Source organism: Varroa jacobsoni, unplaced genomic scaffold, assembly GCF_002532875.2.
Source record: "Varroa jacobsoni isolate VJ856 unplaced genomic scaffold, vjacob_1.0 contig00006, whole genome shotgun sequence".
Classification (NCBI taxonomy): domain Eukaryota; kingdom Metazoa; phylum Arthropoda; class Arachnida; order Mesostigmata; family Varroidae; genus Varroa; species Varroa jacobsoni.
Window position 1 is genome coordinate 250,874 of NW_019214394.1, and position 27,260 is coordinate 278,133.

A 27,260-nucleotide genomic window follows, 5' to 3' on the forward strand; every position below is an offset into this window, starting at 1 on the left:
GAGTAAGTGACGTTACCACTATCCTTATTAGCATGTTTCGCCGACTTCATCGAATCTTTTTGTATTAGCGTTTGAAATCAGGGATGAACGCAAGCGGTGTTTATCAGTTTGGGCACTGCTGTTCGACCCAGTCACAATGAATAAATTATCATTCAGTCATAATTAATTAAGAACTACCACGGATTACCTAGCTGAATGTCATCACAATGCAGGGCTAATCCGAAAAGTTGTACATATTCTTTACACACTCTTCACTACATCATTCCTTTACAGAAGTAACAATTTGTCTAGAGTTTTTCGAGGCATTGTTAGTAAGCTTGCATAGCCAATCAGTCCCCAAGCAATAGAATTACAGAATATGCACACTATTCCCTTCATGCTTGCCTAATCTGGTCAAATCATAACGGGTTCAGGGTGGAAAACGTCGAAACTGCCTTTCTCCTTTTTGTCATTATCATCATTATGCGACCGGGTATCTCCCAGAACTCCTAACCTTTATATTTACTCTATTGTTTAGTTTTAGCAGTATTTGGCAGGAAACGATTGTCGTTGTTCGCGTTGTAGGTGTCTCTAGCCCTGTCGGGGCTAACTTGTTTCCGCCCGTTCGAACGGTCTTTCGACCTGTTCTTATCGGTCAATGTTTGGTCATCTATTAGCAGCCACGAGGGATTGTGCGAGCTCAGCTTGATGACTACTTCGTCGTTTTTCTTCTGTCCGTTTTCATTTACTTCGTTTGAGCAGCTGGCCGCTTGATGGTATTCGATTATCGACGTCAGGGCAACCTGGTGCTACTACATGTGTTCTACAGATTATCTGGGGATACACTAGTGGATTTTACTCCCTGTTTAAGCGTAGCGTACTCTGGTAGCTTAATAGGTGGATGTGTAGAAGTTAACAACTACTACACGTGCTGCTTACGTAGCTCTCAGTTTAAATCACTTATTCTAGACAATAACACGCGAAGTAGATGGAATAAAAGTCGGCCAGATTATTTGCTGGGTAAAAAGGCTTTCATTAATCCAACGGGCTACGAAAGCTAGGTATTATTATGACATGAAACATCAATTTTCAGAAATATATACCCCCAGGTATCATGATCTACCCTGATCATTGTATTTTTTTCGATGGGCAACTCAGGCTTCTAACGTCAAGGTGCAATCGAAAAATATACACGTAATACTTTTTTGACCATTGTCTTATTCATTGTCGAGTATTTCTTTTTTTTTTTTTTTTTTGTTTATAAGTTTGTATCGCTTCAAATTGCTTTGCTAATTCTAGGTTTTAAAAGTGGCAAACAGGCACGTAAATCAAGCCTGCCTTCTGATAAGCGACAAGAATTACTATTAAATTGTAAATGCAGGTACAGTAAGTAATGATATTTTTCCTTCGCCGTTATATGCGCTGTGCAGACAGTGAAGGCAGTCGTGAATGTATGTACATGTGAACATGTGCTTATCGCTTTTCCTAGTGACTCTGTACCGTACGTTCCGTCTGAATGTTCTAACCAGCTTTTCTTTTTTGAGGTTTAGGGATTGTTACCCTATTTACTGGCAAGTCTGACCCTCCAATGGACACTGTGGCCTAACGAGCGTAGCAAGCTTTAATAATCTGTGGTTTTATCCTGAACTTAGATTACTGATCAAAAGCGATTTGATTAATCCCCGATAGCTCACGTCAGCAGAAACGTGCACGTATAGCAGTTTGTTTTGATGAGGAGCCTCCTTTTTCGGTTCACTGAGTTCAGCAGCGCTTTGGTAAGGGTGCTCTGTACAACCGGCGGACATTGTCTGGCCGCACAACCTTAAGCAGTGATGACGAAACCCTTCGCGCACGCTCATAGACGCGCAGCAGAGCCTATGGCGGTTAGTTTAGTCCGTCCCTTATAAGTTTGTCAGGTTATTTGCGCAACGAGCGTTGAGCGTACAATGAATTTCGAGGCAGAAGGTCAACGAGCCGACGCTGTATTTCCTTGAGCGGTTGTAGTTTCTATCGTGGCCTTTTTCGCTGTTGTTGTTGTTGTTGTTGTCTTGAAGACACTCAGGCATAAACCGGCTAATACGACGGGGGGTTATTGAAAAAATAGGATTCACAAAGTTCATACCACAGCTGCGCTACACCTGTGTAGAGCAGCTCCATACAAAAACAACCTAAATCAATGCAAATTATGGTAAAACATATAATGATATCAACGGAAATCTTGTATTAGCTTGTACCGTTTGTATGGATTGGTTTCAGTTGGGTAAACTTTACTGCTAGATATTTTTAATATAACCTTATAAAAACGAGAAGCTATGTTATGTTGGCAGTCTTCAAGGCTTGAACAAACAGTATCGTTTTTCCGCTCCTTGTCAACAAAATGTCACTACAGTTCAATATATACATTAATTTCTACTACTATTTAAAATCGCTCTAATACCGAGCCTCCGACCAGCATATTCGACACTTTCCAGCTTAGAATACGTAGGTTTCTGTTATTTGGGCGTTATCCTCGGCGGTGGGTCGGACGTCCTGTTTGCGGAATGGCGCAAATAGGACAACAGTCGAGCTCAGTGACACTCAAATCTTTCATAAGATTCAGGGGGGACGTTGCTCGTTCTTCCACTTCGGGGTCAAGGAGGCGAGAACTTTGTCAGTACACCAGGACGCCAGATTTGTAGTTTTGTGGTAAAGCAAGAGGATGCCGTACACCAATAAATTATGGTGACATCTTATGAGTGGGACGAATCAACTGAAAAAGCAGCAAAACTAAATTTACTATATAGCTTCGGTGGATTTTTGTTGTTTCTATTAAATTGAAAAATCTATATTTTAGTTGAGAATTGCTAAATATAATTTTGACTAAGTATTGAAAACAAGGTATAAATAAGGCTTATATGGCTGTCGAATGACAAACAAATCATGCATAGTGGCGTACATACATACTTTAAAATGAGTATACGCTTTACTATTTTCTAGACTGGATATATATAATCTGGCGTCTAATGCATCGTCTGACATGAATCCTATATTTGTCGACAACTTTGTCCTCACGGATTCCCGGATTGTTTTTTAGTTGCAATAATTTTCGCTCTAACGGATATATATATTTCGCCGTTGTAATTATTTTTCAACTACAGAAATTTACCGCAATCGGTAATTTCGAAGCGGAAACCAAAAAAAATGTAGAAGCTTTCACTTACGGAGTGTTAGACCCGTGACAAGTATTACAACCCTATTACATTTAGGTGTATGTGATCTGTACGCGTCAGTTATTAGTGCAACTATAAAAAACCATGTGGTTCCCCTCCACCAAGTAACATACCGCAATTGTGAGCACCGCTCGGACACCATTCAGGCTAGGAGCAAAAGGGTTTTACGCCAGTAGGTCGCTGTCGTAGCAATAGTCAGCCGAATACAAGGACAGAGGCAAGGAGAGCGGGTGGAATTCAGGAAGACTCCTTTTCGCAAGCACCACCCTCATCTTTAGCGTCCAGCTGTTCATACGCGGGTACGGAAGAAGCCTACAACCCCCTAAAGCTACCGACAAAAACCAGACAGACAAACTCGAGTTCAAAACTCGGCCGCAGCCAAGTCCGGCCGTTCACTCAAATCCAGTTCAAACTCGCTTACAAACCCAGCCAAGCACCAGCTTCATTTGTTCGTCTGCCCGTCTGTCTGGCTTTTCGCCCGGCACCGGTCAGCTGGCGAAGCTGAATCCGCCGAATCAGTGGCCACTCGTACGATAATATTAGGTTTAAGACGAAAAAACATAACCGCTATAAAAAGGCGATAACCAGCCACATGACAACAACCAGTGCTTATGCTAGCCCTATAGGGGCTAGAGCGGGTAGCACCACCTAAAAACGAACTGTATAAAGAGCAAATGCAAGTGTCAGAAGGGCGCCTGTATCGGCAGACGGCCTTCAGAACGATACTCACTTAGCTTCACACGCCCGGTCTCAGGCCAGACTTACGACATATTATTATCGGTCCAAGATGGAAGGCGGCAGAGGCTGTGAAAGTGCTCGGCGCAACATAGGGCCAGCAATGCGTTGCCGGAAACGGGCTGAAAGTGAACATAAATGAAAAGCAAGAAGGGAATATAGAGCTATTGCTGCGGGTACAACTGGGGAGGGGACGGCTTACGGTACTACAACGCGCGAACCATATTTGTGCGCAGCGCGCCCGGTCAGTCGTTCCTTCTAGATAGACAGGCCGCCTTTTGCCAACAGCCGGCGAGAGGCCGCTCTTTGAGCTGCCGGAAACGAGGGTAATATTTTTCAATATAAATGCCACTGTCACTACCCTTTCGTCCGTTTCTAGACGTCACGGGCGGCAAGTAGCACCGCTCCTCTCGACGGTCGCTTCAACAGAAGGAACGGCATGCCCAGAGAAGCAGTACCATTAAGAGTAGAGACAGCAGCAGAAGTAGCGGCAGTAGCAGCAGCAGTCATTGCACCGAAGAAATAGCGAGAACGGTCGCGATGCCAGCAAATTCGAAGTAGTTGAGCGCGTCTGGTCAACAACAAAAGAACGAACGAATCAGGCCAACCAACTGAGAGTGTTAGGGAAAAGTAGACCGAGAAGAAGGGCGAGAAAAGCAGAGGGGATGAAGAGACAGAGATAGGAGCTTACTGAAGGCCTTATTCGTCAAATTTGCGCCGTTTTTGGCGTTTTGGCGCCTGCTTCGTCAACTTCCCCAACGACAAAGCTACTGCCAATATATTGCCGTAGGACATGGTGGAAGAGAAAATGAGAACGCGAGTTCTGCAATGTGAATGACGCCGGTGGGGGCGGCGACGGCGGCTGCATTGCTCTCCTCCACAGCCGATTGCAACCATAAACTCTATATAGCCTCGAAGCTTTATAGATCTGCAGACAACCCCCACGGCCCCCACTTTCCGGCTTTCGTTCTCTTGCCGTTTCTCCTTATTCCCACTTCTTTCGCTTGCTTTCTGTGCATCTTGCTTTCTTGTCCATCCCGCATACAGTATCTATGCATGGGCGTCATACGTCGTTCCACTTTTTGTAGTATGTGGGGATGGAAGGGCTGTCACCGTAGGCTTGAGGCGCAAGAACATATATATGCGTGGTCTAGTACAGGCATTTCGTTTACAGAGATGCCGAACGTCGTTAGGACGCTGCACATCCAGACCACATGCAATGGGTAGTGCGACACTATAATGGCTCTACATAGTGCTGTGCGCAGTTGTGGTTAAAGAAAACTTCAAAGACGACCCCTTCAGGAGTAACCGTCTAGGGAGAGTAAAGAGACTTGCCAATTAAACTATGTCACTAAACAGCTTTGTCTTAGGCTCAAAAATTTTATAGCTACATTAGAACTATACGTATGAAGCTGCGTTAACTTTTTTTTCAACTTATTTGTCTATATATCGTTTAGCGATTTATCTATATATTCGTATATTGTTTATCGAAGGCAGGTTTTCGATGTATACCGGTAGTCAAGCAAGCCGATTATCCTAGTATTTGTGAGGAGATCCTCTAATTTCCGATCAGGCATACTGAAATGAAACTCTGCACGCGTAACGCACGCAGTCCTCATCCTTTTGTACGTATAGTGCCTCCTGCGCAAATCCATTTTCCGTCGGAAGCCGGAAGACGCCACCTATAACCAGTCACATCACAGAAACACTGGGTGCCTTGACACTTTTACTAGGTAAATTTTTTTCTAAATAACTATTTAAACTTCACCCGAGCTATTACAATTCGTCTCATACTTAATAATGTCGTCCAAAATGAGAAAAATGAATTTCGCAGAAAATCCTGGCCGTAATAGTAAAAAATATCATCATCACGTGGCGATCAGAACACATTGTTTAAAACATTCGTATATACTAAATACACTGGGTTAACTTCAGATAAGCTCTGTTGGGCTTGCGGTTCGTTGTAATCGGCGCGCGTTCATGTGCCCTTTTTCGTACCGGAATAAAAGCGTTCCTTTTTGACCGTCTTTTTCTGAATAAATAGCAAAGAGTTCGTTAGTAAAAAGCAATGCGGCGTATTTGCAATTTAAGTAAAAATGAACTATTATATCATTTCTTTGCGCTTGACGAAACTCCACCAAATGAAGAAACTTACTTTTCCTTTTCCTCTCTTATCAAAGCCGACCGTCTACGCTATGATCAGTTTTCACATGGCTTCTGAAAAATCCGAGCAAGACCTCCATGAGGTAGAGCACAATTAGTTGAAGATTTCAAAGGCTCTAGCATTGATTAAATTGGCTCATTTTAGCGATCTGTGCTATATTTATCAATACCGCACGACGTACCTATACAATGAAAAAATCATTTGCGGATTAAAAAGAATATTTTGAAAGGGATTAATTGTTGACCTAAATGCCGAATCAGAGCTGTAATTACGGTGAATGGTGATAATATATAGTAAAAAAGTTTCGTCAAGATCTCTGTTTTCACGCTGCTTTCTCTTAGATACGGTCGTAAAAAGCAGGGCATAAAAATTACCCAATAATATATATTTATTTTTTAATCATTCACTGAGATTCAACACGCTATAATCGGTCCTTTAGTTCTTTAGAGAAAAGTGTGCGACTATCAACTACAGCAACTGCGTATAGTTGGTTGCAACTACTCGGATGCTTTTGATTGTACCGTTGTTATAAACCGCATGGACCACGTTTTTTTACCACTTTATCAAAATTTTATTGTTCACAGGAAATACCGGAAAGCTGATTCTTCTAATATTTCTTATTTTGTGGTCAGATTTCTGCATACCTATATATGCATCGCTCACATCTAACAAATTTACTAAAAAGAAGAGAAGTATTTGAAACGCGTCTCCTTTGTATGAACGTGTTCCCATAAAAAGGACCGCGCAAAATGGGTTTCGCTCAAATGATTAATTTACAACTTTGGCGTTTGTTGTGTTTCATACACAAAAAACAATATTTCATGCACACTGCTCCGCTTCACCTTCCCTCGTCATCTCGCCTTTTATGTTGACGCCACGCTCTACTATGGTCACGCGTTTTCACGCGAGAAAACCTTTCTCTACAAAAATAAATAATTGACAACGACGTCTTTAACTGCTGTTTCGGCATAAAAGTCAGCAAGCGACGGTGGCGGTAACAGCTAGTCCTATGGGGCACGATTCCTGAATCGGAGGAAGGCAGAAAGGAGGTCGGGGTAGTCACCGGCGTACGCGCCGTTTCGACTTCAATCGCCGACCTGCCGCTTGTAGAACCTTCCTGGTGACCAGTTTTTATGCTAAAGCTGATATTTGCTAGAGAAACATGAAGTGTTTTTATAGCGCTTGCTTTGATCCCGAAGGCATCGCGGACATTGGACGCGCGACATCGCGTCTTCAGCCGCGCAATATCAGCCATCGTTTGCTAAACGGACTCGTAATTACGGTTTGGAAAAATTTAGTGTTATTACTGCGCTGATGTGACTCTACGTTTCTGTTTGAGTGCCGTGTGCAGGCGCGTGTACAAGTCGACAGAGTGATGTTGGCTCAGTTTGGTTCTGGGGCAAAGAGGGCAATTCAGGAAGGGGTAGCCAATAGCCGGAGAGGAGTCAGGCCAAAAAGACGATGGACGGTATATTAATCGCTTCATCGTGAGTGTATGCGCAGCGGTGTGCGAGCCGACTGATACTGGGGACGCGACCCAGGACGACGACCTCGCGAAAAAGAGCGACTGAAAATGAAAAAAGGAAATATGTCGCAAAAAGAAAGTAACCTTGGTCTTATGTGTCTGCCACTCTGTCCCATGTTTTGTACACTCGTCGTGGCTGTGTGCAATGAAATTTTGGAAATGCAATTTTTAACAAAAAGAATACTCAGTGTAGAAAATAAGTATTTGATATTTCTTTCTATTGTAAAATAGATCAGTATGGATAAAGTGAACACTTCTTAAATTTAGCAAGATATACATTCTCTTAAATTTGTCTTTTGTTTAGGTTTCAAGCTCCCTATGCAGCAATTTTTTTAAAAAAGAATTTAACTAACATTTCCATGTACGGACACCAGCAAGGCGAAGCCAATTTTTTATTAACCAGGTTCAGAGCTTGGTCCCGTTTCTTAATACCAAACAGGTTCTTCATTTAATACCACTAGGAGTTACGCAATAGGCTAGATCTATAAAAATTCAAATAAAGAAAAAGTGTAAGATTTTAGTTCTTAACTCAAAGTGCTCACTTAAGTTCAAAAGATGATGCCTATCATAAACGATGCTTGCCACCCTATAAGGTAATTTTTTAAAAATAATTTTTGAATGTTATTCCCATTGATGCCTTACGTTTTTTCTGTATATTTGAGGCCTTACTGCAGTTAGCGTTGGTCATTATCTCCATCAACGTCAACGGAATAATGCTGCGAATGCAACATTCTCGAAGCACAATCTTGTGCCAGAACCGACGCACTAACAGCACAAGGACCATCTCCCTCCCGCTCTCTCGTTTTTCGCACTTTACGCAATATGGGCATGTTGTGCTTTCACACGTAACGACTTATATATACATCATTGGTTGAAACCCGCCAAGGACTACCCTACACAAATGATCAATATATAGGATGGGTAGTCAGTGTGTGCCCACGGCGAATCACGAACGAACGCAATCGTTCAAGAAAGGGTAATCATTTGCGACGGAAGAAGCCGGTTAAATTCGAACTTTTTTTATACATGATGGTGATGTCGAGTTCGGACAACTCGATGTCACGATCAGATGACAAAGTGACACAAGCGGCCTTCTCTCCATCTGACGATAAACGGCATTTAGACAATGGATACAAAGTGGGAAGAAACACTCTCTGCCGTAGGAAAACGTCGTTTACTGATGGGTGGCACGGGAATAGCACGGTAAGATACGTAATCGCAGTAATAGTAGTAAGAGGAGTGTCGCCAGTAAAGGTTACGAGGAAAAATGGCCGGGACCTGGGGAAGCGTCGGGGGTAAACGTAGGAGTCATGAAAGTCGAACGGAAGCAGACTCACTGTCCGGTCATCAATGAAAAATAAAAAGTGTAGTAACCAAAGAGGGCGGTCGAGGAAGCCAAGCAAGACGGTCTTGCGGCAACAATGTAACGGGTGCATCGATGATTGGGAATACCATCGCAACAGGGACTAACGTGTTAGTGGTGATCGTAATTGTGGTGCAGGTAAAAAAACAGTAGTACTAGCAGTGTGAAGAGAAAATTAAGACTCACTTAAAACACTATGCCAAAATAAAGAGCGCATGAAAATGAAGGTAATGAGCCAGCACTACTTAGGTCCTGGTGGGGCAATGTCAAGAATAGTCAGGAATAATGTGAGGGAATTGTAACAGCGGAACAAGGGGCGCTAAAGCAACGAATGGGGCGGATGAGGGAAGGGCAGAAAAGCTGAGGAACATTGTGTGATTGACGAAAAGGATATCCAGAAGAGAATGCAGCGGTTCTAGCCTAATACGTTGTTCTACCAACTTTGATAAAGTTGGTATCGTATAGCGTTAGAAGAAGAAATTCTAACAAATAACCAGCATTTACGCTACCAGCTATTACGACGCAAAGCACACACAACATACGCGATACGCTTTATATATACATATATATACCTTTAGTAATTTAAAAACGATGGCACACTCGTAGCTGAACGGAAAAATGGGTTGAGGAGAAAGGTGTGGTAAAACGTAAGCGACAAGCAAGCAAATGATTTTTGGTATCTATCGAAGAAAGTGTGAGGGACAGATATAACGGACGCAATCGAATAAACACACTAATATGAATCTGTCAACTTGGATGGAGTTATAGCAGAGGAAGATGAGTGATGACTTGTCATTGTACAGAGTAAAGCGTTAACAGAGAAAAAGGTTAAGGAGTAAGGGATTCAGGGCAAGTCGTCAAATAGACTCTAATTAGCTCAATTATATGTTTGTTATAGAAAGTGTTTAGCCATATATCACGTCACTTGCTGATTCGTTTATATTAACAGCAAACTCTTCATGTTTATCGTTCTTAGACTATATTAAAACTAGTTTGTCTTGGCAAAAGGTTTATTTTTACATTGCGCATGTTGAATAGATACGAATGCGCTAACTTTTAGGCTTGACATTAGCCTTAAACATTACTTGAGAAAAAAAGTCGCCTATATGAAAAGGACTTCTTCAATATACGACATCGTGTTCGAACACCTTTGTGTGGATTTGCTGCAAGCATGTAGTAAGTGAACTTGAAAGGTACCAAGGAAACGCATAGAAATATACGCCTCTGAGTTCTCAACCAGCAGATGTCAGAGAATTATGTTTATAAGAGTCGAAGCGGATCCGGCTAGTACAAGGTTTGACTTCTGCTAAATAGAGGAATTGCTTTTATAAACAAGAAAAAAAATATAAGAGTTCTCTAAACTCTTCCAAAAACAAATTCATCCTGAGTGTAAATTCGTTAATTTATTCATACTTTTATTATGGGGCAAACACGATCTTAAAATTAAATTAAAACATTAGCTGAAAACGATGGTTTAAAACCCACCGTTGTCATATTAGTTACACGCTTGTCGAAAGCTAGGTAGTTTCAGAAAAGCGAAATGTCCCATCAACAGTGATGTTTTCTTAAGCTAATTCGCCTTATAGACATTTATAAACGTACTTATTTCAAATCGCGGTTGGGCGGCAATAGGATCAAAAGTATACACACGTGCACGTCCTATATTTTTGCGTTGCATGCTCGATTTTCATTAATTTTGTTATGAATACATTCATAGATCATAAATAGAGTGCCAATAAAGTGAATCAAATGCAATTGTATCAGTTTGTGTTGTGTAATTCTGTGGCCTTAGGTACTAGTAGTTTCGAACCCAATGGCTATAAAGCGTTCTTGCTATGCTTTTTTAGTCGCTAGAGTGCACCTTTCCGAAGTGACGAAAACTGCCACCAGAACACTGAAGCACTTTATAGCAGTGCTGGCCAGTTAAAACCCGTTTTCTATAAGATCCACAAAGTAGGATTGAATGATCTTTGAGGCAGTCTGAGATTCTTAATTTCTCATATGAATTTCATAAAATATACGTGTATCTATATATATATATATAAATATTGGGTTCTGTTAAGAGACTTTTTGCCTCACTTGCTTTAATGGAAAATCTTGAAATCAAATTAAAGCTTTTGTCAACACCTAACGAGAAACCTATTTCGACCTTCTTTACCCTAACTAGCCTAAGCTAGACCAGGCGATAGCAATGGAGTCGTAGGCCTGACGGTCCAGGGGTGGTAATATCTCTACCTGAAAAGTGGTATTCATTGAACCCTAGTCGCGGCTGACCTACGATCGTTCGTGAAGTGACTTCATTCGTTTGGTTTTGGATAATGTCACGTGTCTTGCCTATTGATACTTGACCTCCTTCGGACCAGACCAGATGGCCAACTGGACGGGACTCCGAAATTGTGGTAAGATCACCCACCCCCTGCCTCTCTCCTAGCAAAGATAAACGCCAGTGATGGCTGCCAACTGGCATAACGGCTCACCACGCGATTGAGGCAGTTAGTGTTACCGATTGTTCTTTTCCTCAGTAAAGCAACCTTAACAAAGTATTCTGCTGGCTCTCTCGTAATTAAAATAATAATTTCGTATTGGAAACGATCTTACATGGCAGTCAGTTAAGAAACTGTCTCAATCGCTTGGTGTTCATGGGACAGGCTTTTCAAAAACTAAGGAACTGCTTGTTCCCACCACTGTCCTAAATGTTACGGATGACTTGGCTGTAGCGGAGAGCAGATATGGAGGAAATGGTGGACACGGCCGTTATGGCGGATATGAAAGCCATCGCCCTGGCTGCGGAGGTCGTGGGCATTATCAAAGGCATGACAAAGGTTCGCGTCCTTTGTTTGTTCTAGAAAACGTATCAGAGACTGATGTAAAGTTCGACGCTTCACCCTACTCGCGTTTTTGTTGGCGATAACTTCTAATAATGCAAAATGACTAATTCATAGCGGGGTGGAAGTGACAGCACGAAATAGAGTTCGACTACCGTCATCACCAGTTCCTTATTCCACGGCGTATGGAACAACTTGCTGTAAAAATTGTTCAACAAAGTCAGTTATATCAATGTGCATTAGCGGATTCCTTAATCAATTAAACGACGTGTGTGAGTTTCAGGTAGTCATCAGTGTTATCACGGCGGACAACAGCATTATGGCGGAAGGCGGCATGGGTCACCGCGTGGCTTCCATCATGGAAGTCATCGACGTTACGGACGTCACGGAGGACACAACGGCAAATATGGACACTGGAACAAGCACGGAAGGTCTAAAAAAAATGAAGTGGTTCTTCTTTTGCAACTGTTTCACGCAGCACCTGCTTCTCCTACACATCTTATTGGTGTCTCGGCTCTGTTACATGCAATTTCAACTGAATTCTTTCTTAAGGTTAATTTATCCGCATGCGCACCTTTTTTGTTGCGTATACGTTATATCTCTTGCCATCACTAACCCAGAGCACTGGTCCGAGGTGATTCAGTACTCGGTGCTGGGTTATCAATAGAAAGCGTAGCGTATATGCCTGGTTGCATTTAGAGTATTCCGAGGTTTTCCTTTTCAGGCACCGGATACAAAGCAAACGATAGTGTGATCACGGTGTGACTATAGTGTTAAATACAGGTTAACCATCTTACGGAATACGAAGGCTTCAATTACCTTAATTAGAATGATAACGGGTTAAAAGGGAATTTAAAATGTGCCAACTATATCAGAGCTCACTCGACCCTTTAGAGATAGAGAGTAAACTCTTAGTTCACACGCTGCATTAATCATATAGATAACTCGTATAAGCTTGTGTAAATGGTCCGTCGTTGACGTCTGTAGCACCACCTTCTTAAAATGGAAATCCTGCTATAGAAAGTTATAGTCAAACCTAATAGCAAATAGCCAGAGGAGTGTGTACGTCGCATAATGCGTTGCCAGCACGAAACAATAGCATAATTATATGCAGTAATGGCCGTTCACAGATACTTCGGCGATAGCGGTTGGGGATCCGAGCGCCGGTGGGGCCATGATCGCCACGGGCGCCAGCATCATGACAGCGGACACAGTGGCTCGCACCATAGGCATTATCGTCGTAGAGGTTCCAGACACCACGGTGAGCTATACTTTAATTCTCAGGAGCATCTATAGATACAGTAACATGGAAATGATTTCTCTACTTTTCCTGCTAGCTACAAACTTATTCTTGCATTTGTCTTCGTTGGAAGACGATAGCCCTCACCGCTAGATGGAATCGTCCAAGCGATTAACCTATTCGGCGTTTTTAACGTTCAGTTCTCGTATCTTGTCTTCGATGCATTGCAGGGGCTCATCGCTGCTCGCATTATGGTGGGTCCCACTGAAAAGGGCATCGACACCATGGCGGACACGAAGCGAGACGTCATGGGGATCATTATGGTGTACATAGTCACCATGAGCACCATGGTGGTCACGGAAGATACAGTCGTCATGACGGACATGGAGGAGGCTACCATTAAAAGCATTCAGTTTTATATACCCAGGGGTCTGCTGAAGAAATCAGGGTAGTAAACGTGAAACAGATAACAAAGTTGATGATCGATCGATCTACTGAGAAATGGTTCCAGCAGAAAATGTCAGAAGTTCATGAACGAACTATTGCAACACATACCTGCATAATGGACAACGGAACTCTATAGAAAAGATGGATGGTCATCACGAACCAGGATTAGTTCGGCTAATGAGAACAATCAACGGCAAAACTGTGTGAACTCTATAAAAAGTAGAGCTTTTGCTCTATTTGGATTGAAATAGCTAGAAACGTCGTTGTTGTAAATATAAAATAAAATAAATATTTTCTTAAGACGATAAAGTAAAGATAAGGAGAACCAAGACAAAGACGCTTTCATGTCGTTTTGATAGTAACTGTCCAACGTTCAGATAAGACCAGTTGCTACGTGAGTTTACCTTCGAACAATTACACCGATGCGTATGTCTCGTACGCACATATAATCGACTTCAGAGAAGCTTCCAATTATGCCAATTTAATGAGGCAACGCTTATTTTTAATGAATATTTCTACAGGACATACTTGGGATTCGTCGCTCTCGGCGACCAATTCATTGTACAACACTCATCTGGGACAGGCAAAACGTTTAGGTCAAATATCTAAAGCATTAATTAAGTGGCGTTCCTGAGAATCTAGTTATGACGCGACACACTTCTCGAATGCTCAAGTCCCGTACGCTAGCACGTACACTCTTCTAACTTTTGTCAGGTCAGCTCGAAAGGGCATTTTTCCTGTCATTCTCTCCACTCAGGAAGCTGCGCCTGTCAATGCAACGGTAACCTTGAACGATTTATTGGAGAATCGTCCAGAAAGTCTTCTTTCGATGAACCTCATCAATCAACGAACGCGCAGCCCTAACAGAGAGTTATATAATGCACTTAACTACTAAGCTCGCAAAACGTAAAGCTCGTTATACCCATGCACTTCAGTCAAGAGAGGTTCAGTACAGAAGGCAATGGCGATTTCTTTTACAAAGGTAATACTACTTCAGTTTTCTTCTAGACGAATCCGATGAGTACCACGTTCTGAATCTGCCCGATTATCAATAATATTAAAATTTAACTGCTATACGATTCCTGTCATTGAAGAGTATCCTAAATATAGCGGGTTGTATTCGTATAGATATATTTAAACAATGCTTTGGTTAAACATAAAGCTTTTGAATAAAATGAAAATCGCATAGCGAAAATGCCCTGCAATGGAAGTTTCAGGATCTAAATAGCGCCAAGTATAACCTTATCATTTAATCTAGCATTGGGTCAAGGAAAATTGTTGGACGCTTTTGGCTGTACATGAAGTGCTACGCATTTCGTAGTCTGATGCACGGAGCAAGCGAGGATGGATCTGAGCTAAAGTTATTTTCAAGTTGGGAACGATCTAATTCACAGTATATAGATATATTATTGAGGTAGCATTTAATTATTACGCATGCTGAACACGATTGTACGCTCGAAAATTCGCTAACGCCTTAAACAATTCACCCCATAAAAACGTTTTTTTAGACATCATATAAACAGAACGTGCTTATAAGCTCATGGCAACTCAAGATCTTACCTAACGCGTGCTTGATTCATTCTCAGATTCAAACTAAATTGTCAGTCTATGAATGGCCTAGACGAAAACAACGACAAAAGAAAAACATAAGGACATGTAATACCAGTCTGTACCATGTAATTTCTGCTGTTCATTTTTCAATCGAGCAGGACATTCTCATTTGCTGCGATAAGCCGATTTTATTGCTTGGCCACGTTTTTTGTATCCTGTAAATTAATAACTTTATTGTATCCAAGTTTTTAGCTGTATGACCCACGAACAAGCGGTCAGTGGCCGCATACATCTATGCCGTTTGAGAAGAATTTCAAAGCGTGAGAAGGTTCTAACAGAACAGAATCAAATAGCGATTCGTAACAACCGGTAGGTCAGATTTCTGAATACTTGACCTGGAAAAAGCTTTGCCTAAAAGAACGTTTTGCCTCCGTCGTTTTGCTGTGAAGACCATGTGACATCACTGTAGCAGTTACTTCGCACCTTGCCGACCCCGGAAGCAAACAACAAAATTACGTGACGCTCTTCAGGAGAGAAAAGAACGAACTGTCTACATGGCAACTAACAAATATGAAGGGTTGTATATAAAAGGAAATATTTGAAAGGTCTGACATTCAGAGGTAAAGTCATGAGGTGGCGTTGGCTGTTCTTTAACCTCTCACATTCCATCTATGTCGCTCTCGCTGTCACTGCTTATTCCCGGCAGCTGGCGGCCAGCTCTCGAAAAAGTTGCTTTCAGAAAGAAACTTCATACAAGATTAACTTGAGTCAAAGTAATGGCAAACTTTGGGCTTTCGTCTCAAAAGCATCTACGAACACTTCGAAACAATTGATTCTTCATGGCCAACAACAGGCAGATCGTGAAGAGGATGATCTTGTTGTTGCGCAATCAAAATACGATCACTACGGACATCGTGATTATTATGGCAGGCCATCGTAACTATGGTGGCACGCATGGAAAGTCCCATCATAGTCACCACGGACATTATTGTCATCACGGAAGAAAACATTATGGTGGTCATAACGGCTCTTATGACGGAGGTCACAGACATCACGGAACACATCACCGACATTGAAACCGAGCAGGACGGTGAAAAAAACGAGTTTTAGAGCTTAACATGCAGAGATGTCAAGCATGTTAGATTCAGTGTTTTTTCATAGTTAATAAATGCTCGCAATGCAATTTACTTAGGACTTTGACAAATGTGAAATGAAAAGCCAGCCGTATTAATTTAGGCACATAATCACGTATATTGCTAGATTAATCTGTTTGTACTATTAACACTACAGGCATCATGGTGATCGAGGGTACGGGTCTGAACGTAGATGGGGTTGGGATAGTTGAGGGGGATCTTATCATGATAAGGGAAATGACAGAAGCCACAACGGACACAACAGGTACAACGGCAGTCAAGGACACATAGTGATAACAATCGATTGCTTTCTTCTATTGGAGATACTTACATTAATCTATCTCTAATGTTCCGATTTCATACACTAAATTTATTTTGTTATCGTTTTATTATATAGGCCGCCATTATGGAGGTCGTTATGGCGGGTCCCATCACGGAAATCATGCGCGTCATAAGCATCATGGGGATCGGTATTATGGAGATGATCATAGAGGACATCGACATTATGGACACGGAAATCGGCCATCATCAGGGATATCGACATTGTGGGATGACGGAGGAAGTTATCACTAAAGTATAAACGCTGGGAAATTTTCACAGTGAATATAATTCTTAAAATCTGCTTTCCCTTTGTTATTGTATGACCTAATTTCCTTTCTACTCTAAACAAATTAGATTAGCAATCCTATTCATAAGCTATATTTCTCTTGCTTCATTGTGGATTTTGTCACAGTGCTAGCAATAATAGATAAACCAATATGTAGATCTTGTCTACATATTGGTTTATCTATTATTATATATATAGTTTGTAAAATGTTATGCGCAATAAAATTGTCTATTAAACTTGAGACCTTCGCATATTCTATCTGCAATAACAGGAGATACCTCTTAATAAAAATTAGCCGTGCAGGTGTTCCCACGATCAGATTATACGTAGCTAAAGGAAAAAAAACACCAGTAACCCGCTATTTCTATAATAAACTACAGTCCGTGAACTTATGACGCAACACAACAAGTAGATAATTAAACCTAATTATTAATCTTACTTACTTACTTACTTATTATACTTAAAATACCTCAGTAGAACAGATACAATGAAATATATTGTTTATTAATCAGTGAGCAGAGCTCTTGAGCGATAAGTACGTATCTAGTTAAGGTATAAGTAGAGGAAGGAGATTATCGAAAGTTATGTGCATATAGTAATTATATCTTTGAACTTTTGTCAGACACAGTTGAAAGAGCTCGATAGGAATTTTGCTCATCTCAGATAAGTTTTTTGATTTTTTTTCTTATCTGGCCATATTCTGGACGCACTCTTTGCGAACGAGGCTAGGGAGCTAAAGGAATTCATGTCATGCATTGTCGCACCGGACTCTTTATACCAATAGGAAGCGTAACATATTACCTCCTTACTTACATATTATATAGATTGAAAGGATGCTATTCACATTCTTTTGGCGTAACTTGCTTTCCATCTGACGAACGGAAAGAAAAATGTGCGATGCTTCAATACTCATTGTGACCCCTTAATGAGATTTCGATCCAAGACTTGCGCGATAATCTCTCGGCCCTGATACAGATGGGCTCATAGGCTCCTCTGCAACGAAGCTAAGCCTGTGAGCTATTGTATGAAGCTTTTGCCTTAAGATGTCTGTATCGTAGAAACTACGGTGGGTTTTGTTACATTTAGAATCTGACATAACACTGCAACCCTTTTATCTTACGTATTCAACAAAATTTTATAAAGACATAATAACGTTGAAGTACACCGCGATACTCTAGTTATGCATCATCAGTACCTACGTATTGATTGCTCAATCAACCCACCATTGCATCAAGTTCTTTTTTTCTCAGCAATTTCATGCTGGTTAATCAATAACTCAGTAAATTCAAAGTGGATCCATAGAGGTCAGACGTAAATTGTCTTTGATCAAGCTTAGTGTTTTTGCAAAAATCAAAATCTCTATACCAGCACAAAACGCGAATTATGGAATCCCGGCTACCGTCGGTGATATATTGAAACACACGGTTTTTCCTTTACATTCAACGATCTTGTATGCTAATAAAGTTTTACCACAAGTTTTTCAAGGGGCTTTAACATGGTATTATCAAATGACGTGTGTATTGGCACAACAGAACCTTTGGTTAAGTTTAAGCCACCGTCTAATGAATACCCATCCCAAACGTAGAAAATCACGAGGTAACATTGACCATATTTCAAAAATAAGGCAGCCGTAACCTGCCCGCTTACCACTTTACAGGATCGAATTTAATACTTTGGTAACAACACAGGTATTTGCGGGTGAACTGTCCCGATGTATCTCATGGTGGCCCCTAATATGGCTCACTAAAGCATTGAGTTTAGAATTGTCGCTGTGAGTGCTCTAACACGAGCTTAGCTAAGACCGAATCAAAGAAGCTCGATGTATGCCTACCGATACTATCGCTTTTGCATTCGTCTCTCTATAATATTAAATACTACGATTCCATAGCCGTGTCACTGTTGCTAGGAAGGAACTGGGTTCCAGTATTGCAAATATACTTCCCTTACAAAACTGGGCTTGGGCTATTCCTGAAAAAATGGTACACATTGCCTGGGTTACTGACAATTTCAATAAATGGTTCGAAGAGGTAATCGTTACGGCAGCGGAAGTTGCCCCGAAGAATGTCTTGTGGGTCGCTTTTTTATACCTCTGCGGTAGAAACGAGAACCAACTGACCACCCGTGAGCCCCAGATCTGGCGAAGCTGAACCTAAAATAGCACAAGTTGATATTGCCACGGCCAAGAATGGTTTTCTGATGGATAGGTTTCCCTCTGCTCGAAAAGCTTCTTTCTCGACCTCAACAAGCCACGCCGAAGTGTGATTAGTTGACCGTCAGGCTGCACGTGGAAGGCCTGCAAATCGTTGATACACCAGTAATGTGTGTGCAGCATTTACTCTAGGAATGCACCCTTCTAAACTAAGGGCGTCGTCAACTCGCAATGAGGTGATATAAGCTATTAGGATCGCCGCCTCTGATTAGGTTCTCTCCTCGGGTAGATTTTTAGGAGCAGTGTATTCTTCGCAGTCGAAGGCGAGGCTTGGAGCTACTTGCCAATTTCTCGGATTTACTTATTATTACATAAAGTTCCTAGCCTCATTAGGGTTTGTTTTTCTACTGCTTGCTATGAACTGAAAATAGGGAATTTCGTTTGTTAATGGTGTTGGCAGATGAGAAGGAACTTAATACTTTATAGGGTCAGAAAAAGCTCGCGTGCGGCTCCGCAACGTTGTTCTATGCCGGGGGCAAATATTTTTTAAGGTAAATATGTGTAAAATAACTAAGTAATTAAGTTAAATATTCGAATACTAAAAAGTTAGCCATTTTTTCATTATTAACCTTTAGCGTCGAACGCATTCCGTTTGCTTTTTAACGCTTTAATTCCTGTGCAAACATGATTATTTTCATCAGATAACACGTCCTATCACAGTTTTGCCTTGTCTTTTGCGTCAAGCTTCCGGATAATGTTTTAAGAGACCTGGGCTGAACACTTCGTCTGAGGTATAAAATCTACTCCCGCTACGTTCCCGCTGCCAGCACAATCCGTCAGTGTGGAAGACAGAAGACATAGAAACCCTATCAATATATTTAGGTTAACTTTTTGAGCAGCACGTTACTGTAAGTTCCGTTAAAGTTGCATGGCTTTTAAATGCGAGTGTCGCAAGTTCGCATTTCTTGGGGCGACTTTCAGAAGTTTCTAACAGGATATATTCTATAGAACAGGCCCCATGAACAGCCAAAGTATTCTTGAATATACTTGAATATCGGTATAATCATTACGGACGCTGCCATTATAGAAAGCCGTCGGCATTATCGAAAAGGTAATCGCCATTATAAAGACAGACACAGAAGATCGCGTTACAGCAACTGCGGACATCATGGCCATTACGGAAGAAAGCATTATAGCGTCATCATAGCTTTCACTGAACAAGCCACAGAAGCCATGGGGGCATAAAGCACACATCGATATCGGAACCGAGGTGGACGGTAAAATTATGTACAATACAGTACAATTTACGTGTAACCCGAACACATTGAATGCTCTAAAGTACCAAGAGCATTTTAAAGACACAAATAGATAAAAAAAAAAAAAAAGGAAGCAAGAAATATATTTAGGGCTTTTACTTGATATTAGTTACGGTTTATTGCAGACACCACGGAGATCGCGAAGATGGATTGGGATCTCAATAGAGTTAAGACAGGAAGGAAAGATCTCACCACGATCGAGGAGGATTTCAAGCTACCAGGGGCATTATGACTTACAGAACGCCACAATATGATAACACTGTCGAAACTTCTGTGAAAAGCGACGCTCCAAACTAAAACAGTAATTCTTGCACACAGATAATATATTGCGGGCAAAAATGTTTGGGTAATCTTTCAATTTTCAATAGATTTTACCATTAATGGCATCAAGGTCAACTAAAACTATCTGTATATATAGCTCCTCAGAAAAGCTTACGGAAAGTGATAGTTAAAAGCAGTGTTTTTCTTTGACTATACCTACGTTTCGTCATAACCTTTTATGTAATTCTAAGCTATACATAAGCATATTTATGTAGATTGCTACTACGGAGATGGTTGTTATCACGGACATAGCGGCCGTTACGGAAAGCTGCATTACATGAATGGTTATAATGGTAGCGGGTATCATCATCACGATGAAAGAGGTCGGGGCTCTCATAGCAAACATAGTCATTGTAGGTAGCACGGTGGCAACGATAATGGAGGAGGATACGGGCGTTTCCAACAGTGTCTGCCGAGAGAATCCTTGTTTCGGAAAGTGGGTTAAGATAAGCTCTTTACGAGGGAAGTACTCGCCCAAACAACGGTTATCCTCGCCTGCGTAAATGGGACTGCCAACTATTACATAGTCGTTCTAAAAACAAATATATTAGTAACAGTAACATGGCTGTGATAAAGCAAAAAACTGCGCCAGAAATTCTTTGTTGATCGGATGAATAGTCCAATCTACCTTTCCACTCATAGCTGGGTCACAGATCGTGCTAATATTGTTTACGTTATGCTGGATGACTCCCAGGATCCATGATCTAAATGTGTACATACAGTTTTGTTTGTAAACAATCGTGCATTATATTGTCGTGATTTTTCTGTAATAGCAGACGCGATTAAATGGTAGAGCGCATTTTATAAGGTACTTTTGTCAATATAGTCGGTGATTGCACTCTGTTACTGATGCAAATCATAAAATTATACATAATCTGAAATGGGAATATAGTAACTACAGTAGTTCACTAACCGGTAACGATGGAACGTATTAAGTCGTTTTCAAAGTCTAAGCTTTCAAAGGAAACCATCGTGATCATCAACCGCACTATAGCCAAAACACGATCACGCTAACTTCTCCTAACGAGGCCTATTTCCTGCTTATGGAACAATAAATTTGACTTATCGAGGTCCCAAACGGTTTCGAAAACATAAAAATTATTTCAATGTAAACCTTTTGACTTCTCTAGTAATCTATTCACACCATCCAGCAACAACACGTTTAGACAGTAGCTCGTAAACGCTGCGGACGTTCTATACGGGACCTCCCGCAGACTTTGTATAGAAAAACTACGTTTTTCAAATGATTGTTCTGCTCTAACGTGATATATCTCACGAAAACAAAACTTTGACTTCATTACATTGGCCCAAATGAAGCAGCTGTTAACGACAATAAATCGTGCTCAACGTTCATTTGTGCATTGGTCATAATTGCGGAATAGTGTATGCTCAACTTTGAGATTCAGAACGTAATCCTTAATTAGGCTGATCACTGTCCCTAATTTCTTACTGTAATTACAAAATAAAAAAATACTTACAAAATAAAACTGTGCCATAGATCTTATTTGAATAATAAATGCATGTTTTTTCCAAGATATTTCATACGATCTAGCTAGAATACTCTCATCTTCGTTCAGTACTAAAACGCTCGTCCTTTTATGTTTAATCGAACTGATCTTTTTAATTTAATATAAGTTCTAAAATTAAATCCTTTAATTAGCAGTTGTATTAGTATTCTATTCATTTGTTAGCCTTTCGCACGCATTCAAGACGAGACACATATATATATAGTCAGCTTCTTTTATCTGGATCGATGTAGAAGGAGTTGACTTCCGTCAAGTGAGGAGAAAAGGGCAAGATAGCTGCCAGCGAGCGTTTCATTGCGTCGGCAAGGGCCTCATTGTTTCTGCCAGCAACGCGTCAATGGCTGAACGAGCCTCGAAACCACAGGAGAATATGTTACTCACGCTTCGCTGGCTGCCAGTGTCTTTCTGGGAATTTCATGTAGCTAGCAACCATTTCACACATGGTCATAAACAATAGGTCACTAGATATTGCGGTCGTACTTGTTCGTGATGTTTAGTTATTGTAAAAAAAAATAAATGTTAAGTAGCAATAAAAACACAACTATGAAATGAAATTAGGAAGCCTGTCTCGTCTAAACGTGTGCCTAATGACACTTACAGCGCTCCCAATCAGGCCTCACTTATAAATATTGTTTTTCATTGAGCTGGTCCCGTTTCTTGGTGACTTCATGTTGGCACAATTTTTTCAGAATGATTTCTGTTCTCAAACATTATCCCAAAATTTGAAGTTGAGCATATGATAAGGGTATGAGCACGCCTAGCAAACTGTAATAATGCCAATCGAAATTAAAAAAGTAGGCCTTCTTGTGTAAGGACAAACAGTGTAACAAAAAATAAACAGAAACTCTATGGATCGCTAGGATTGAGAGTTCATTGGAGAGAACACATACATGTCGAACAAGAAAGATAGCCCACAGCTTGTTCTGTTCATCCTTCAGTGTGCGGCATGCAGACTGATTACCTAGAGAAGGCCGATTTTAAACGTGGCGCCAAATAAGTGACAAAAATAATCCTATGTGATCTTGTTTTCTATTCTGCGATCTAGGAATTACTTATGGCAAAAAGAAACCGTTTATATTCATCTTTGAGGTCGTTGTATGTAAAACAAAATGCTCTCTAACGCTTTTTTTTGTGATATCGCATACACCGCACAGAATTAACTCCACTGCCATTATATCTTCATACCCCTGTACGACTCGTTGTCCTTTGAGCTTATTTTTATTAAACAGAATCATCCAAGTGATCTTCGTTTAGATAATGCATTTCATATAATAACCATTCCTTTGGGTATGCAACGGACTCTTTTTGGTGTACATTTACAGTCATTATCGAAACGTCGTGGCTTGTTGTGATAGTTAAACAAAAAAATGTTTCCATTAGGCGTTACTTCGGACGGTTGGCTTTCGGCACATTACGAAGTAAAAGATGGTTTTGCCCCCGATTGGAACCCACGCCACGACGTGTGCTTAACTTTGGGGGGCAAACGAGTTACCCAGAGCATTTTCTCGGGGACGTGTGACAGTTCAACTTACAACTTTGCGATAAGGTCGAGTTCTGTGCGAACTAGTAACTATTTTATAAGGCTTGCTGCTCTGTTATCGAATAACGATTGCCCTTTCCCTGACTTTAAGTCTCGCGCCTGGTCCGGACAACCCCAGTCATTCGGTTCGTTGCACCGGTGTTACACGCATGTCCTTGTTTATGGGTCGAAAGAGTACGGCTGCCCGAAGTCGGAGTGGTGCCCCGCGACGTGACTAGAAAACATGTGCAAACGTTCTTGTTTCCCGACAGAAATGTCGCCGTGACGGGAGTTAGACATGAACAGAGGGTCGAGCTACAAATAGCACACGGAAAGCGGGTTGATAGTAAGGATGCCCCACGTGTAAAAGATCCGGTCGAGAAATTTTCAGAGTTGTCTTCTTCCGAAAAAAGACGATTGTTTGGAGAAAAAAAGAACTAATGTGATTTACAATGGCTCATCAGTGAACACTTACCTTTAGGTTAATATCAGGGAAAAAAATCGACGAACGGCGGGTTAACGAAGAAAAAAGCAAATATTAAAGGATCTACTAGTGTTCCTGCCACGAAAATTGGAGTAACACTATCGGCTGCAGAACATGCAGACGACGATCTCTTGGCGCAGGAAGCCCGCTACGCCGCTTATGACGGCTACGATGGAAGAGGAAGCCGTTATAAACATACTGCGAAATATAAGACCCGCAAGATGTTAGCGTCATGCATATTCTCGAGTATCCTATAGGGCTTAACATAGAATGCATATTTTCGTAACATTTAGAATAGCCTAAGTTGATGGCAATACATGCCTTGAAGTCTCATATGATGTGTTCATCACTATTTATATTGTAAGGAACAGTAGCAAACTACCGAGACATATATGAGGATAGGTTCAAATACAGTGTATGGATCATAGGCTAATGTATGGCATATTTTATGCGGCAAAAATGAAAGACAATTTCACGACAAAAAAGATATATATATATATATATTATCTGGGTGTTTCTATTTGACCGAAGTTTTCGTGTACATTATTTCGTGCGTTATCTGTTAATAGATTGATGATAAAAGAGTTAAACAACAACTTGCAATATATGTGAGGGTGATATCCACGTGAAGAATACACATGTTTAGCTAAGCCTCGTAGGGAAAGCTCTACTTCAAAAAGACAAGGTCCAGGTAAGTCACAACGCGATGTCTCATAAGCCACCTTTCATTTGTACAAAAAAAAAAAGCACTAATAAAGAATGGCGGAATAGAATAGGCGGGAATGCCCCAAGGAATATGGAATCCTGCCTCACTTGACAATATATATAAGGCTCTCCTTCGGGGATGAACTCATTTATGTGATTGTCACTGATAAGTTGTATGCTTTTAAGGAGGAGATTATAACGGCTACAAAAAACGCAATATCGGTGAAGGAAGGTGCTACCGCGATCATCAAGGTAATCGTTACTATCGGAAGGGCAGCCGCAACAGCTATGGATCGTATAGTGGATACAAAAAACATTTCCATTGGGGTAGAAGATTTATTATTAGAGTTGTTCAATGGTGCCCACTTTACTTGCGAAACAATAACAAATGCATGTTTGTTACTAAGCCTACCGATACTTCCCGTGTACCTATCCATACTGTGCCCAATAAGTGTGATAGTCCGTCAAAAAATCTTGTTTGTATAATTAAGCGTAAATTTTTTTATAGCTTTTCAATAGCGTGTACTTTGATGGTGATGTGATAATATTTAAATAAGTAAACATTTAAAAAATTTATAAAAATCTTATCTTGTGAACAAATGCATTTGAACATGCGTATGAGACACTAATAAGACGTAATGCAAATTAAAGTAAACAAACATTGCCTTTTCTTTGTTTCGTGAACGTGCTATATATTTCAATCAGTTACTTGCTTTGCTTCAGATATTGACGTGATCAAGGTCACGGACTAGAAGCACCCCCATAAACGTCAAAGATGGGGGCGTCACCACCACAGTAGAGGTCAAACAGGCTTTTGGTACAGCCGGGGGAGGAAGTATAAATGGATATTATACGTAGCTCTAAGCAAGTTTCAATTGTAAGAGACTGCCAGTTTAAAGAAGACTCTTGATAGAGCTTGAGTGTGCCTTGAGAGCCTGCTTGTACAATACCCGTGTAAAACAACGTGTAGAAGTTTAAGGACTATATGAGTTTAATGAACAAAAGCTAGTTTGTCTTTTGATGCATTGCCCGATAGATATTTATTTTTTGGCAGATCTTTTTTTTTTTTCTCTACAATCTTAGAGCTGGCCGCTATGGGAATCAACATGGAGAGCGAGGCAATTGTGGTAGCGGATATCATCGTCGTTATGGAGACTGAAGTCATGGGAATTATAGTCAATGTAAATTTCACGGAGAAGACCGGTAAAGTAGATATCGCTACATAGAACGTCAAGGAAGCTACAGAAATGGAGAAGGGACATACTAGTCACTTTTGTCAAAAATGAGAAAAGCATTGGCCTATTTTAAATTTGGCTACCTATACATAGGCTTCTTCCATAGGCGTTGGTTTAGTAACCTAATTATAATTTAAGAAGTTGGCCATATATGTAGGGATGTCACGGGAAGCCGTAGTTCAGAACAGTCGGTAAACCAGTTAGTGACGCATCGTCCAGCTGAGCATATATACACCGTTTACAATTACCGAGTGCGTTAGCCTTCAGATATATGCTCTTGATAAAAAAAATATTCAGTCTAGTCAACAGAACACGGTTAAAGGCTAAAAATATACGTATTATTTGCGCTTCCTTCTAGGAGCAAGTTTAACTTCAAGTCAGTATGTATTTACAACTATAATAAAATGGAAAAAAACAGGATAAATAACCAGTAGAATAACAAGAGTAAGTTACCTGGTACTCACATACGACTTTTGCCATGAGCTTCAAAGCATCGTTGAATGTTCGTTCCTGATGGTAGAATCAAATGAGTAAAGCCAGCATAGACTAGGTTTGCTATAGCTAATTAAAAAGCACAATGAGGCAATCACTGAAAAAGCTCATTTATAGATAGTAGGCCATATATGTTACTATCAAACATGCATTGTGCTACCCAGGATCGGAAGTGACCTTAAATAATACTATAGCAATTTATAACCTTTATATAAAAAATATATATAGGATTCTACTATTAGATTGTCCTTATTTATTTCACAACTGTTGAATCACAGCAAATAGAGAGTGTCCAATTTTTGCACAGTTTATCAAGGGCAAATCACCGCAGTTAGAGGTGGTGTTCTCTTAATTTCTGGAAGTTTTGTCGGCTCGTTTTCATTGGCCTTATTCACTTTTTGGCTCATTTTATTTCACTTTTTATAATCCTTATGACAACTTGCGATAAATGCCCCTTCCTGCATAATCCTTTGCAACATGTTTGTATTCGTTGCGAGCTACGGCAGTTTATATCTCCCTCAGTTTTATCAGTCTCATTACAAAATCTTATAAGTGTTGAATAAGGACAGCTTCCATTGAATGCTGAGCTTGGTTTCACTTGAAATCGCGTTCCCTTATCAGAAACATGAGCAAGATAAAGTGGATCGTATATTTAGAAAGCTGTTGAATGACAAATATGGCGTGATGGTCTTTATTTTGCTACAACGGGAAAGATGGAGCCAAGTATCAGCAGCA

The 27,260-nt window shown here is 40.7% G+C and overlaps 1 protein-coding gene across 1 annotated transcript; it reads left to right on the forward strand.

Moving 5' to 3' along the window:
* Nucleotides 1–12,962: 12,962 nt before the first annotated feature.
* On the forward strand, nt 12,963–13,689 carry LOC111270562 (uncharacterized). The gene is made up of 2 exons (XM_022850838.2): nt 12,963–13,061; nt 13,271–13,689. The coding sequence occupies exons 1-2, from the start codon at nt 12,975–12,977 to the stop codon at nt 13,490–13,492; spliced, it is 309 nt and encodes a 102-aa protein (XP_022706573.2). The 5' UTR covers nt 12,963–12,974; the 3' UTR covers nt 13,493–13,689.
* The last annotated feature ends 13,571 nt before the right edge of the window (nt 13,690–27,260 follow it).